Source organism: Bombina bombina, chromosome 2 (assembly GCF_027579735.1).
Source record: "Bombina bombina isolate aBomBom1 chromosome 2, aBomBom1.pri, whole genome shotgun sequence".
Lineage (NCBI taxonomy): Eukaryota > Metazoa > Chordata > Amphibia > Anura > Bombinatoridae > Bombina > Bombina bombina.
The window spans coordinates 1201564403-1201580562 of NC_069500.1; the positions used below are offsets into that span (position 1 = coordinate 1201564403).

The 16160-nt window shown below is 42.6% G+C and overlaps 1 protein-coding gene across 4 annotated transcripts in view; it reads left to right on the forward strand.

The window, feature by feature from the left end:
- The window catches only part of MTUS1 (microtubule associated scaffold protein 1), a 938324-nt gene that overhangs the window by 237160 nt on the left and 685004 nt on the right, over positions 1-16160 (forward strand). For all 4 annotated transcript variants that reach the window (XM_053703914.1, XM_053703911.1, XM_053703915.1 and 1 more), the window contains exon 3: positions 7961-8153. In XM_053703914.1, the coding sequence (XP_053559889.1) occupies positions 7961-8153 (193 nt within the window). The remainder of the gene's footprint in view (positions 1-7960; positions 8154-16160) is intronic.

A 16160-nucleotide genomic window follows, 5' to 3' on the forward strand; every position in this document is an offset into this window, starting at 1 on the left:
GGTGTCCAAGATTATTCAGTGGACAGAATAATGTTTATCTGCGCTTCACATTCCAGGAGTGGACAATTTGGAACCAGATTTTCTCCAACATTGGTGTGTCCGGTCCACGGCGTCATCCTTACTTGTGGGATATTCTCTTCCCCAACAGGAAATGGCAAAGAGTCCCAGCAAAGCTGGTCACATGATCCCTCCTAGGCTCCGCCCACCCCAGTCATTCTCTTTGCCGTTGCACAGGCAACATCTCCACGGAGATGGTTAAGAGTTTTTTGTAGTTTTATTCTTCTATCAAGTGTTTGTTATTTTAAAATAGTGCTGGTATGTACTATTTACTCTGAAACAGAAAAGGATGAAGATTTCTGTTTGTAAGAGGAAGATGATTTTAGCAGACAGTAACTAAAATCGATTGCTGTTTCCACACAGGACTGTTGAGATGAAGTAACTTCAGTTGGGGGAAACAGTTAGCAGTCTTTTCTGCTTAAGGTATGACTAGCCATATTTCTAACAAGACCATGTAATGCTGGAAGGCTGTCATTTCCCCTCATGGGGACCGGTAAGCCATTTTCTTAGTTAAACATAAAAGAATAAAGGGCTTCAAAAAGGGCTTAAAAACTGGTAGACATTTTTCTGGGCTAAAACAATTGCTTTACTAGGCATATTATGCAGATTCTAACTAATTATTGGTATTATAATCTTGGGGAACGTTTAGAAAAACGGCAGGCACTGTGTTGGACACCTTTTTCAGATGGGGGCCTTTCTAGTTATAGACAGAGCCTCATTCTGGGACTGTATAGGGGTTAAATGTAAAAACGGCTCCGGTTCCGTTAATTTAAGGGTTAAAGCTCTGAAATTTGGTGTGCAATACTATTAATGCTTTAAGACACTGTGGTGAAATTTTGGTGAATTTTGAACAATTCCTTCATACTTTTTCACATATTCAGTAATAAAGTGTTTTCAGTTTGAAATTTAAAGTGACAGTAACGGTTTTATTTTAAAACGTTTTTTGTGCTTTGTTGACAAGTTTAAGCCTGCTTAACATGTCTGTACCATCAGATAAGCTATGTTCTATATGTATGAAAGCCAATGTGTCTCCCCATTTAAATTTATGTGATAATTGTGCCATAGTGTCCAAACAAAGTAAGGACAGTAATGCAACAGTTAATGATATTGCCCAAGATGATTCCTCAAATGAGGGGAGTAAACATGATACTACATCATCCCCTACTGTGTCTACACCAGTTATGCCCACACAGGAGGCCCCTAGTACATCTAGTGCGCCAATACTTATTACCATGCAACAATTAACGGCTGTAATGGATAACTCCATAGCAAATCTTTTATCCAAAATGCCTACTTATCAGAGAAAGCGCGATTGCTCTGTTTTAAACACTGAAGAGCAAGAGGACGCTGATGATAACTGTTCTGACATACCCTCACACCAATCTCAAGGGGCCATGAGGGAGGTTTTGTCTGATGGAGAAATTTCAGATTCAGGAAAAATTTCTCATCAAGCTGAACCTGATGTTGTGACATTTAATTTTAAATTAGAACATCTCCGCGCACTGCTTAAGGAGGTGTTATCTACTCTGGATGATTGTGACAATTTGGTCATTCCAGAGAAATTATGTAAGATGGACAAGTTCCTAGAGGTTCCGGTGCCCCCCGACGCTTTTCCTATACCCAAGCGGGTGGCGGACATAGTAAATAAAGAGTGGGAAAGGCCCGGCATACCTTTTGTTTCCCCCCCCCTATATTTAAGAAATTATTTCCTATGGTCGACCCCAGAAAGGACTTATGGCAGACAGTCCCCAAGGTCGAGGGGGCGGTTTCTACTCTAAACAAACGCACTACTATTCCTATAGAAGATAGTTGTGCTTTCAAAGATCCTATGGATAAGAAATTAGAGGGTTTGCTTAAAAAGATTTTTGTACAGCAAGGTTACCTTCTACAACCAATTTCATGCATTGTTCCTGTGACTACGGCAGCGTGTTTCTAGTTTGAGGAACTAGAAAAATCGCTCAGTAAAGAATCTTCGTATGAGGAGGTTATGGACAGAGTTCAAGCACTTAAATTGGCTAACTCTTTTGTTTTAGATGCCGCTTTGCAATTAGCTAGATTAGCGGCGAAAAATTCAGTGCTTTGGCTAAAGTCTTGATCAGCGGATGTGTCTTCCAAGACAAAATTGCTTAACATTCCTTTCAAAGGTAAAACATTATTTGGACCTGATTTGAAAGAGATTATTTCAGACATCACTGGGGGAAAGGGCCACGCCCTCCCACAGGATAGGTCTTTTAAGGCTAATAATAAGCCTAATTTTCGTCCCTTTCGCAGAAACGGACCAGTCTCTAATTCTGTATCCTCTAAGCAAGAGGGTAATACTTCACAACCCAAACCAGCCTGGAAACCAATGCAAGGCTGGAACAAGGGTAAGCAGGCCAAGAAGCCTACCACTGCTACCAAAACAGCATGAAGGGATAGCCCCCAATCCGGGACCGGATCTAGTGGGGGGCAGACTTTCTCTCTTTGCTCAGGCTTGGGCAAGAGATGTTCAGGATCCTTGGGCGCTAGAAATAGTTTCTCAAGGTTATCTCCTGGAATTCAAGGAACTACCCCCAAGGGGAAGGTTCCACAGGTCTCAATTATCTTCAAACCAAATAAAGAGACAGGCATTCTTACATTGTGTAGAAGACCTGTTAAAGATGGGAGTGATACATCCAGTTCCAATAAGAGAACAAGGAATGGGATTTTATTCCAATCTGTTCATAGTTCCCAAAAAAGAGGAAACATTCAGACCAATTTTGGATCTAAAGATCCTAAACAAATTTCTCAGGGTACCATCGTTCAAAATGGAAACTATTCGAACGATCCTACCTACTATCCAGGAAAATCAATTTATGACTACCGTGGATTTAAAGGATGCGTACCTACATATTCCTATCCACAAGGAACATCATCAGTTCCTAAGGTTCGCTTTTCTGGACAAGCATTACCAGTTTATGGCACTTCCATTTGGATTAGCCACTGCTCCAAGGATTTTCACAAAGGTACTAGGGTCCCTTCTAGCGGTTCTAAGACCAAGGGGCATTGCAGTAGTACCTTACTTGGACGACATCCTGATTCAAGCGTCGTCCCTGTCAAAAGCAAAGGCTCATACGGACATCGTCCTAGCCTTTCTCAGATCTCACGGATGGAAGGTGAACAAAGAAAAAAGTTCTCTGTCCCCGTCAACAAGAGTTCCCTTCTTGGGAACAATAATAGATTCCTTAGAAATGAGGATTTTTCTGACAGAGGTCAGAAAATCAAAACTTCTAAGCTCTTGTCAAGTACTTCATTCTGTTCCTCGTCCTTCCATAGCGCAGTGCATGGAAGTAATAGGATTGATGGTTGCAACAATGGACATAGTTCCTTTTGCACGAATTCATCTAAGACCATTACAACTGTGCATGCTCAGACAGTGGAATGGGGATTATACAGACTTGTCTCCGACGATTCAAGTAGATCAAAAGACCAGAGATTCACTCCGTTGGTGGCTGACCCTGGACAATCTGTCACAGGGAATGAGCTTCCGCAGACCAGAGTGGGTCATTGTCACGACCGACGCCAGCCTAGTGGGCTGGGGCGCGGTCTGGGAATCCCTGAAAGCTCAGGGTCTATGGTCTCGGGAAGAGTCTCTTCTCCCGATAAACATTCTGGAATTGAGAGCAATATTCAATGCTCTCAGAGCTTGGCCTCAACTAGCAAAGGCCAAATTCATAAGGTTTCAGTCAGACAACATGACGACCGTTGCATATATCAATCATCAGGGGGGAACAAGGACTTCCCTGGCGATGAAAGAAGTGACCAAGATAATTCAATGGGCGGAGGATCACTCCTGCCACTTGTCTGCGATCCACATCCCAGGAGTGGAAAATTGGGAAGCGGATTTTCTGAGTCGTCAGACATTCCATCCGGGGGAGTGGGAACTCCATCCGGAAATCTTTGCCCAAATAACTCAATTATGGGGCATTCCAGACATGGATCTGATGGCGTCTCGTCAGAACTTCAAGGTTCCTTGCTACGGGTCCCAAGGCGACCCTAGTAGATGCACTAGTAGCACCTTGGACCTTCAACCTAGCTTATGTATTCCCACCGTTTCCTCTCATCCCCAGGCTGGTAGCCAGGATCAATCAGGAGAGGGCCTCGGTGATCTTGATAGCTCCTGCGTGGCCACGCAGGACTTGGTATGCAGACCTGGTGAATATGTCATTGGCTCCACCATGGAAGCTACCTTTGAGACAGGACCTTCTTGTTCAGGGTCCATTCGAACATCCGAATCTGGTTTCCCTCCAACTGACGGCTTGGAGATTGAACGCTTGATTTTATCAAACCGTGGGTTTTCAGATTCTGTAATAGATACTCTGATTCAGGCTAGAAAGCCTGTAACTAGAAAAATTTACCATAAAATATGGAAAAAATATATCTGTTGGTGTGAATCTAAAGGATTCCCATGGAACAAGATAAAAATTCCTAAGAGTCTATCCTTTCTACAAGAAGGTTTGGAGAAAGGATTATCTGCAAGTTCTCTGAAGGGACAGATCTCTGCTTTATCTGTTTTACTTCACAAAAGACTGGCAGCTGTGCCAGATGTTCAAGCATTTGTTCAGGCTCTGGTTAGGATCAAGCCTGTTTACAGACCTTTGACTCCTCCCTGGAGTCTAAATCTAGTTCTTTCAGTTCTTCAAGGGGTTCCGTTTGAACCCTTACATTCCGTAGATATTAAGTTATTATCTTGGAAAGTTTTGTTTTTGGTTGCAATTTCTTCTGCTAGAAGAGTTTCAGAGTTATCTGCTCTGCAGTGTTCTCCGCCCTATCTGGTGTTCCATGCAGATAAGGTGGTTTTGCGTACTAAGCCTGGTTTCCAACAAAAATATTAACCAGGAGATAGTTGTACCTTCTTTGTGTCCGAATCCAGTTTCAAAGAAGGAACTTTGTTACACAATTTGGACGTAGTCCGTGCTCTAAAATTCTATTTAGAGGCTACTAAAGATTTCAGACAAACATCTTCCTTGTTTGTTGTTTATTCTGGTAAAAGGAGAGGTCAAAAAGCGACTTCTACCTCTCTTTCCTTTTGGCTTAAAAGCATTATCCGATTGGCTTATGAGACTGCCGGACGGCAGCCTCCTGAAAGAATCACAGCTCACTCCACTAGGGCTGTGGCTTCCACATGGGCCTTCAAGAACGAGGCTTCTGTTGACCAGATATGTAAGGCAGCGACTTGGTCTTCACTGCACACTTTTGCCAAATTTTACAAATTTGATACTTTTGCTTCTTCGGAGGCTATTTTTGGGAGAAAGGTTTTGCAAGCCGTGGTGCCTTCCATTTAGGTGACCTGATTTGCTCCCTCCCTTCATCCGTGTCCTAAAGCTTTGGTATTGGTTCCCACAAGTAAGGATGACGCCGTGGACCGGACACACCAATGTTGGAGAAAACAGAATTTATGCTTACCTGATAAATTACTTTCTCCAACGGTGTGTCCGGTCCACGGCCCGCCCTGGTTTTTTAATCAGGTCTGATGAATTATTTTCTCTAACTACAGTCACCACGGTATCATATGGTTTCTCCTATATATATTTCCTCCTGTCCGTCGGTCGAATGACTGGGGTGGGCGGAGCCTAGGAGGGATCATGTGACCAGCTTTGCTGGGACTCTTTGCCATTTCCTGTTGGGGAAGAGAATATCCCACAAGTAAGGATGACGCCGTGGACCGGACACACCGTTGGAGAAAGTAATTTATCAGGTAAGCATGTTTTTTGAACAGTCAGACCTTTCACCGGGGGGAATGTGAACTACATCCGGATGTGTTCTCCAGCTTGATTCTCAAATGGGCACAGCAGGATCTAGATCTCATGGCATCTCGTCAGAATGCCAAGCTCCCGAGGTACGGGTTGAGGTCCAGGGACCCTCAAGCGGTCTGATATATGCTATGGCAGTTCTTTGGAATTTCAGTCTTGCATACTCATTTCCCTGGTTCGCTCCTTTTTCCTCGAGTCATTGCTCGGATCAAGCAAGGGTGTCGGTGATTATTATTGCTCTGGCGTGGCCTCACAAAATTTGGTATGTAAACCTAGTGGAGATGTCATCTCTCTCTTTCTCTCCCCCCTTAGAAACTTCCTCTGAGAAAGAACCTTCTACTTTGAGGGTTCTTCCTTCATCCAAATCTAGTTTCTCTAAAACAGACTGCTTGGAGATTGAACGCTTAATTTTATCTAAGCGTGGTTTTTGGAGTCGGTCATTGAGACTGTTTCAGGCTCTCATGCCTGTTGCCAGTAAAATTTGCAATAATATTTGGCAAAAATATCGGTATTGGTGTGAATCCAAAGGCTAAGCTTAGAGTAGAGTTTGGATTCCTAGAATTTTGTCTTTTCTCCAAGAGGGTTTGGAGAAGGGTTTATCGGCAAGTTCCCTATAGGGTCAAAGATCTGACTTGTCTATTTTGTTACATAAACGTCTGGCGGATGTACCAGACGTGCAATCGTTCTGTCAGGCCTTGGTCACAATCAGGCATGTGTTTAAGCCGGTTACTCCTCCTTGGAGTCATGATCTAGTTCTTAAAGTTCTTCAACAGGATCCGTTTGAGCCTATGCATCCCTTAGATATTAAGTTGTTATCTTGGAAGCGTTTGTTTCCTGTTGCTATTTACTCTGCTCGTAGAGTTTCATAGCTCTCGGCATTACAGTATGAGTCTCCTTATCTTATTTTTTATTCGGATAAGGTAGTTTTGCGTACTTAGTTAGGGTTTCTCCCTAAAGTGGTTTCAGATCGGAACATTAATCAGGAGATTGTTCCTTGTGTCCTAAACCACCTTCTAAGAAGGAACGTCTGCTGAACAATCTGGACGTAGTGTGTGCATTGAAATTCAATTTGCAGGCGACTGAGGTTTTTCATCAGTCTTCTGCTTTGTTTGTCATTTTCTCTGGGAAACACAAGGTTCAGAAAGCTACGGCTACTTTGTGGCTGAAGAGTATAGTTCGCTTAGCCTATGAAACAGCTGGACAGAAGCCTCCTGAGAGTCACGGCTCATTCCTCAAGGACGGTTTCCTCTTTCTGGGCATTCAAAGATGAAGCTTTTGCGGTGCAGATTTGCAAGGCTGTAACTTGGTCCTCTCCACTCTTTTTCAAAGTTCTATAAATTTGATACTTTTGCCTCGGCTGAGGTTTCTTATGGGAGAAAGGTTCTTCAAGCAGTGGTGCCTTCGGTTAAGGTTCCCTGTCTTGTCTCCCGTATCATTTGTGTCCTCTAGCTTGGGTATTGATTCCCAATAGTAATTAGATGATCCGTGGACTCATTGTGTCATTAGAAAGAAAACACAATTTATGCTTACCTGATAAATTTCTTTCTTGACACGATGAGTCCACGGCCTGCCCTGTTTTTTTAAGACAGGCTTTTGTCATACTATAAACTTCACACCTCTGCACCTTGTTGCTTCCTTTTTCTCCTTTTACTTTGGTTGAATGACTGGGGTTGGAGCTAAGGGAGGTGATATTTAACAGCTTTGCTGTGGTGCTCTTTGCCGCCTCTTGCTGGGCAGGAGTGATATTCCCAATAGTAATTAGATGATTCGTGGACTCATCGTGTCAAAGAAATTTATCAGGTAAGCATACATTTTTTTTTAATTTTTTTTTTTTTTTTTTTAAAAAAGGATACCAAGACAACAAAGCAAATTTGAAATTAGAAGTGAATTGTAACAGTTTAAAAAAAAATGCATGCTCTGTCTGACCCATGACTGTTTAATTTTGACGTTACTGTCCCTAAGTTTTTCTCCCTTGGTGGGTTGCATACAGTTACAGGGGACTCTGTATACTGCAGTATTGGAGCTTATATTGGGCAATGTCAAATATGAAAATTACAATGCAAACGTGAAAGCCGTTCAGTTAATAAACATCCATATTCTGGTGTTAAACTGCAGTTTGTTGTCTCTTTCAGCCTTTGTCATCTAACTTAGCGAAGTCAAGTACCAAGACTTTACACAAGGAGCTGGTAAAGAGCGCATCTCAGCAAGTTGCTGTCCCAAAGGGAAGAGGACAGGCTCTGGGTCAGAGGAGAGGAAGTCTAAACAAGAACATTATGACCATCCGGGTCTCTTCTCCTCCAAGAGTTGGGCAGCACATAACTCCTGGTAAGTTGTGACCACAGTGACATGAAACCCTAAATGTTTCCTTCATGATTCATTTAGAGAATACTATTTTAAACATTCTAATTTACTTCTATTTAATTTGCTTCATTCTTCAGATATCCTTTGATGAAGAAATAGCAATTCACATGGTTGAATCACATGAGGCCTATGTGCAGCCAGCAGCTACTGATCCTATTTAGATATGCCTTTCAACAAAGGATATAAAGAGAATGAAGCAAATTAGACGTAAATTGGAAAGTTGTTTAAAATGGCATGTTTTAATCATGAAATAGAAAAATATTTTTCTAGTTGTTCCCAGCACAATTCAATTTAACATAAGTATTAGTGATAAGTTAATCTAATTATGTAAAATAAATGGTTGAGTTATTTTTGGAATTTTTTTAAAATATCATGTTAACCTGTGAATAAAAGTAAGAAATGTATGATCTAAAATCTGTATGTGCCTGCAGTATTACACTAAATTGTTTAGTTACCCTTAGGTAGCTTTAAAAATAAATAAATGCTTTTAAAGTGTAGTAGTTTTCCTGGAAGCCTTGTAAATTCCTAACATTTTGTTGAGCTACAATATTAATGTTTAGATGAGCATTTCATAATTAGGAGGGATCTATTTAATGACTTAACAGGTTTGTAATGTTGTAACACATAATAATTATTGATGCTAAGGGAAACACCTTGTGGAAATGATTTCGTCTTCTGTAACAAACGGTAAATGTTTTTAATAATAAACATCAAAATTATAGAACAGGATCCTAATCTAGGAGGTTCAACTTTGTTTAATTGGACCTTTTTAATATTTTGTATTCTAAAGATCCTAGTAAACGGTTTCATTGCACTTATGTGTTTTGGCGCAAATATTTCAAGCTTAGGAAACTCAACCACTCAGTAGATAATACGATTTTTATTGGAATATTGAAATGCATGTAATTTTAAGTACTGTTGGGTAGCATTTTTACTGGGAAATATGAATATAAAAAGATATGCAAAATATACTTCTGAATTACATTTTATTATAAGGGTATAATACACAACTTTTTCTGTCTCTACAAATGAATGGCAGAGTTTTGTGCTCTACAACAGACTAAACCCTGCTAATTTTATCCTTTTTGTAGGGCTATAGTCAGTGATGCTAAAATTGCGTACTCTAATGGTTTAGTGCTATCCTTCGTATTACGTCTCTTTAAAAGTAAACTTCCTACGGCACATTTGTATTATTGGAAGTTTTGATTTCAATAGCTACTTAATCCATCACAAACTGAAAATTATTTTTTTTTTAAACACTATGGATTTTGACTAATATTGAGTTGATGATTTTTTTTTTTTTAAATAGCTGGCGCTATGCCCTTTTGTAATCATAAAGTCAGATATTCTGCTTGAATAGACATGCTGCAGTATACTCGGAAAACATTTCAATTATGAAATTGATCCCGCTGTCAATATGTATGTCTGAGTTTTAACGCTATTTCCTTAACTGTGGGTATTTAACATGTTTAGTCATCTGTGTGTTAAACTTTTCTGCCGCCCATGTATCATAGTAAATTCAGACACCTTTTTATGTGTCACTATAAATTAAAGGTATATGAAACTCAAAATTGCTCTTTCATGATTCAGATAGAGCATAACATTTTTAACCACTAATTTACTTATACTCATTTTTCTTAACTCTCTTGCTATCTTTTGTTGAAAAGCAGGGACATATGCTGACCTATTTCTGGAACACTGTATGGCAGCAATTTCCATCTAAAGGGGAGGAGAGTCCACAGCTTCATTACTTGTGGGAATTAAGAACCTGGCCACCAGAAGGAGGCAAAGACACCCCAGCCAAAGGCTTAAATACCTCCCCCACTTCCCTCATCCCCCAGTCATTCTTTGCCTTTCGTCACAGGAGGATGGCAGAGAAGTGCAGAAGATTCGGAGTAGTCTCTCATGGAGGGTAGTACTCTTTGGAATGGGACTGGAGTTTTAGTCCTGTTAGTCTCTCAGTGAGGGCCTGTGTTGTTCCTGTTCCACGGCATAGACTCTAGTAAGACTGTTTAATTTTTTATTAATAATGATAACATAGAAGACAGGATCAGAGTGTGGCGCCTTTTTATTTTTACAGAATGAGGGGTTAATATTCCTGGAAGGGGGATTATTGAACAGGGGGGGGGGGGTTATACATGATATTATTTGTGTAATTGCGGAGTTGTGTGAGATGAGGCTCTGGCTATGTGTATAACTTTCAGGTTACTTGCGGAAGCTTTGCTCGGCCATTTTTTGGTGCGTTTTTCTCTAGTGCAGGGGCGATCCTGCCAGGCATTCCATGTGACTGGGTGTGGCTATCTATACTTCCTATTGATCTGTGGTGCAGGAGACGTAGTGGTTTCTGTAATCCGGGTTCTCGGAGGTAGTGAGTGCCCCGGCCATTGGTGGTATAGATGTGCCGTTTTAATAAATAGTTAGTCTAACCAAATGCGCAAGCGATAGAGGACTCTGACGTGTAGGAGGACTCTCCTTCCTTAATGTCTCATTCCTGTGTTTATTGTGAGGAGGTTCTGGTAGATCAGCCTGCTCAACTATGTTCCACATGCCTTGATAAAGTTACAACATCTAAATGTAAACGCATGTCTAGTACTACTGAACCATCCTCTGAGGGTTCTTCGTCCCGGGAAGTGCATTCCCTACATTAATCTCAGATTGCACATGCAGTGCCCCAGGGTCCAACCGTAACTTTTTTGGGAGAGATTCGTTGGCCGTCAGACTTTGCGGACCAACTGGAATCGGCGGTTTTGAAAGTGATCCATGCCTTACCACGTTCTGCTAAGCACAAGCGTAGGGTTTATCATAGCGGCCCAGGGTTTGTCCATGCCGATGGCTGATCCAGAGGCTCTATACGATGACGAGGCCCTCTCCGACTCTTCGGAGGAGGCCCCTTCTGGGTTGGAGTCCGTGTCATCTAAACCTGCGGCGGAGGAGCCTGGTTATAGGTTTAGGATGAAGAATCTGCGCTTTCTACTACAGCAGTTGCTTGCTACTCTGGAGGTTCCGGAACCTAAGATACCAGAGGAACCTGCGATTCCTAAGCTTGACAAGGTTTACGAGGACAGGGTAGTACCTCAGTCTTTTCTAGTTCCCGTTAAGATGGCTAATATTAAGAACGAACGGGAGTGATTAGGTTCTTCCTTTTCCTCTTCTTTTAAAAAACTGTTCCCCGTTCCGCACTCTCAGCTTGAGTTGTGGGGGACCATCCCTAAGGTGGATGGGGCTATCTCAATGCTTGCAAAGCGGACGACTATTCCCCTCGAAGATAGTTTGTGGTTTAAAGAGCCCATGGATAAAAAGCTGGAAAACATGTTGAGAAAGATGTTTCAGCACACTGGGTTTGTTTTTTAGCCAGCAGCAGCCATGTGAAATGGTCGAGGGGGAGACATCCATCGACAAGATACAGAAGAAGATTAAGGCGCTGAAGATCTCCAATTCTTTCATCTGTGATGACAATATGCAAATTATTCGCCTGATTGCTAAGGTGTCAGGTTTTTCTGTTTTAGCGTGCAGGGCTCTGTGGCTAAAATCTTGGTCTGCGGACATGATCTGTAAGGCGAGGCTGTTGTCCCTGCCTTTTCAAGGAAAGATCCCGTTTGGTCCAAGATTGGATTTGATTATATCCATGGTTGTGAGGCAAGGGAGCTTTCCTCCCACAGGATAAGAATGCTAAGCCTAAAGGATCTGCTTTTCGTCCCTTTCATGCAGACAAGGCCCAGCGCCAGCAACCCGCCGCAAAAGCGGACCAGTCCAAGGGATCTTGGAAGCCAGCTCAAACTTGGAACAAGTCTAAGCAGAGCAAGAAGCCCGTTAAGACCGAATCGGCATAAAGGGGTGGCCTCTGACCGGTCTCCAGATTACATAGGGGGCAGATATCTCTATTTTCAGACACATGATTGCAGGATGTTCATGACCCTTTGGTTCTAGAAGTGGTCTCCTAGAGTTACAGGATAGGGTTCAGATCCCATCCGCCCAAGGGCAGATTCCTCCTGTCAAACCTGTTTCACGACCGGAGAAGAGAGGCCTTTCTAGAGTGTGAGAGATCTCGCCTCTCTCTCGGGGTTATCGTACTAGTACCCCTAGCAGAATGGGGTCTAGAGTACTATTCCAATCTTTTTGTCTTCCCAAAGAAGGATGGCACGTTTCTCCCAATTCTGGACCTAAAGTGTTTAAATAAGTTTGAATGTTCAATCATTCAAAATGGAAACTATCAGATCTATTCTGCTCCTAATTCAAAAGGGTTAATGACCACTGTGTACTTGAAGGACGCTTACCTTCATGTTCCATTTCACAGGGACCACTTCAGGTTACTAAGATTTGCGTTTCTGGACCAACACTTCCAGTTTATGGCCCTTCCTTTTGGTCTGGCGACGACCCTGACAGTCTTCACAAAGGATCCAGGGGCATTGCGGTGGGGCCTTACCTGGACGACATCCTAGTTCAGGTGCCGTCATTCTGCCTCGCAGAGGATCGTTCGAGGGCTCTTCTGCTTCAATCTAACGGTTGGAAGATCAACATAGGAAAGAGTTCCCTGGTTCCCAGCAACAGGGTGGAGTTCCTGGGTACGATAATAGACTCTGTCCATGGAGATACTTCTCACAGATGAGCAGCGCAGGAAGCTTGCGTCCACCTGTCTTGCCCTTCAGTCCTCCACAAGCCCCGTGTATGGAGATTATAGGTCTCATGGTGTCGAGAAAAGATGTCATCCCGTTCGCCAGGTTCCATCTCAGACCTCTTAAATTGTGCATGTTGAGACAGTGGCACGGCGATCATTCAGATCTATCACAGCTGATATCCATGGATGCTTGGACTCAGAACTCCCTCTCTTGGTGGATTCGTCCGGAGCAACTGTCCATGGTGACATCCTTCTTGCAACCGTCCTGGGAGATTGTGACCACGGACGCCAGTCTGTCAGGAAGGGGAGCCAGGATGGCACAAGGAAGGTGGTCCAGAGAGAAGTCTCTCCTTATGATCAACATTCTAAAACTACGAGCAATTTTACAATGCTCTGAAGGCATGGCAGTTTCATCAGATTCAAGACTGACATTACCTCGGTGGCTTACATCAACCATCATGGGGGTACAAGGAGCTCTCTCGCGATGAGATAGGTGTCTCGGATTCTGGAGTGGGTGGAGTCCCATGACTGCTCGCTCTCAGCAATTCACATTCCGGGTGTGGACAACTGGGAGGCGGCCTTTCTCAGCAGACAATCCTTCCATCCGGGGGAATGTTCTCTTCACCCCGAGGTGTTTGCGGAGATTGTCACAGATGGGGAGTGCCGGAGATAGATCTCATGGCGTCCAGACTCAATTGCAAGCTACCTCGATACAGGTCGAGGTCCAGGGATCTCCAGGCAGAGCTGATGGATGCCTTAGTGGTTCCTTGGGGATTCAGCCTAGCTTACATTTCTCTTGTAAGGTGTATCCAGTCCACGGATCATCCATTACTTGTGGGATATTCTCCTTCCCAACAGGAAGTTGCAAGAGGATCACCCACAGCAGAGCTGCTATATAGCTCCTCCCCTAACTCCCATATCCAGTCATTCTCTTGCAACTCTCAAGCATGGCGGTATTAAGAGGAAAGTGGTGAAATGTAGCTGTTAACTTGCTTCAATCAAAAGTTTATTTTTAAATGGTACCGGAGTTGTACTATTTTGTCCCAGGCAGAAAAATAGAAGAATCTGCCTGTGATTTCTATGATCTTAGCAGGTTGTAACTAAGATCCATTGCCGTTCTCACACATGACTGAAGAGAGAGATAACTTCAGCGGGGGAATGGTGTGCAGGTTATCCTGTTATGAGGTATGTGCAGTTAAGATTTTTCTAGAAGATGTGAATGCTAGAAAATGCTGCTGATACCAAATTTATGTAAGGTAAGCCTGAATACAGTGATTTAATAGCGACTGGTATCATGCTTACTTTCTGAGGTAATACTCTTTTATATTTACAATATAAAACGTTTGCTGGCATATTTAAACATTTTTATATATACTTTTGTGATAAAACTTTATTGGGGCCTAGTTTTTTCCACATGGCTGGCGTAAATTTGCCTAGAAACAGTTTCCTGAGGCTTTCCACTGTTACTATGAGTGGGAGGGGCCTAATTTAGCGCTTTTTTGCGCAGTAACTTTTACAGACTGAGACATCCAGCTTCCTCCAGGAGTCCCCTGAATGCTATAGGACATCTCTAAAGGGCTCTTAGGTTTTCCAAAATCGTTTGTTGGGGAAGGTAGGCCCACAGCAAGGCTGTGGCAGTTGGTGTGACTGTTAAAAAAATGTTTATCGTTTTTTTTGGTCTGTTTTTTGAACTAAGGGGTTAATCATCCATTTGCAAGTGGGTGCAATGCTCTGTTAGTTTATTATACACACTGTAAAAATTTTGTTTGATTTACTGCCTTTTTTCACTGTTTTTCAAATTCTGACAATTTGCTTCTCTTAAAGGCACAGTACCGTTTCTTATATTTGCTTGTTAACTTGATTTAAAGTGTTTTCCAAGCTTGCTAGTCTCATTGCTAGTCTGTACAAACATGTCTGACTTAGAGGAAACTCCTTGTTCATTATGTTTAAAAGCCATGGTGGAACCCCCTCTTAGAATGTGTACCAAATGTACTGATTTCACTTTAAGCAATAAAGATCATATTCTGTCTTTAAAATATTTATCACCAGAGGAATCTGACGAGGGGGAAGTTATGCCGACTCTCACACGTGTCAGATCCTTTGACTCCCGCTCAAGGGACTCGTGCTCAAATGGCGCCAAGTACATCCAGGGCGCCCATAGCGTTTACTTTACAAGACATGGCGGCAGTCATGGATAATACACTGTCAGCGGTATTAGCCAGACTACCTGAATTTAGAGGAAAGCGAGATAGCTCTGGGGTTAGACGAAATACAGAGCATACTGACGCTTTAAGAGCTATGTCTGATACTGCCTCACAATATGCAGAAGCTGAAGGAGAGCTTCTTTCTGTGGGTGATGTTTCTGACTCAGGGAAGATGATGCAACCTGATTCTGATATTTCTACATTTAAATTTAAGCTTGAACACCTCCGCGTGTTACTCAGGGAGGTTTTAGCTGCTCTGAATGACTGTGATACAATTGCAGTGCCAGAGAAATTGTGTAGACTGGATAAATACTATGCAGTGCCGGTGTGCACTGATGTTTTTCCAATACCTAAAAGGTTTACAGAAATTATTACTAAGGAATGGGATAGACCAGGTGTGCCGTTCTCTCCCCCTCCTATTTTTAGAAAAATGTTTCCAATAGACGCCACCACACGGGACTTATGGCAGACAGTTCCTAAGGTGGAGGGAGCAGTTTCTACTCTAGCAAAGCGTACTACTATCCCTGTTGAGGACAGTTGTGCTTTCTTAGATCCAATGGATAAAAAGTTAGAGGGTTACCTTAAGAAAATTTTTATTCAACAAGGTTTTATCCTACAGCCCCTTGCATGCATTGCTCCTGTCACTGCTGCTGCGGCGTTCTGGTTTGAGTCTCTGGAAGAGGCTTTACAGGTAGCGACTCCATTGGATGACATACTTGACAAGCTTAGAGCACTTAAGCTAGCCAATTCTTTTCTTTCTGATGCCATTGTTCATTTGACTAAACTAACGGCTAAGAATTCTGGTTTTGCTATCCAGGCGCGCAGAGCGCTATGGCTTAAATCATGGTCAGCTGACGTTACTTCAAAGTCTAAGCTGCTTAACATTCCCTTCAAGGGGCAGACCCTATTCGGGCCTGGTTTGTAGTAGATTATTGCTGATATCACTGGAGGAAAAGGTCATGCCCTTCCTCAGGATAGGTCCAAATCAAGGGCCAAACAGTCTAATTTTCATGCCTTTCAAAACTTCAAGGCAAGTGCGGCATCAACTTCCTCTAATGCAAAACAAGAGGGAACTTTTGCTCAGTCCAAGACGGTCTGGAGACCTAACCAGGCCTGGAACAAAGGTAAGCAGGCCAAAAAGCCTGCTGCTGC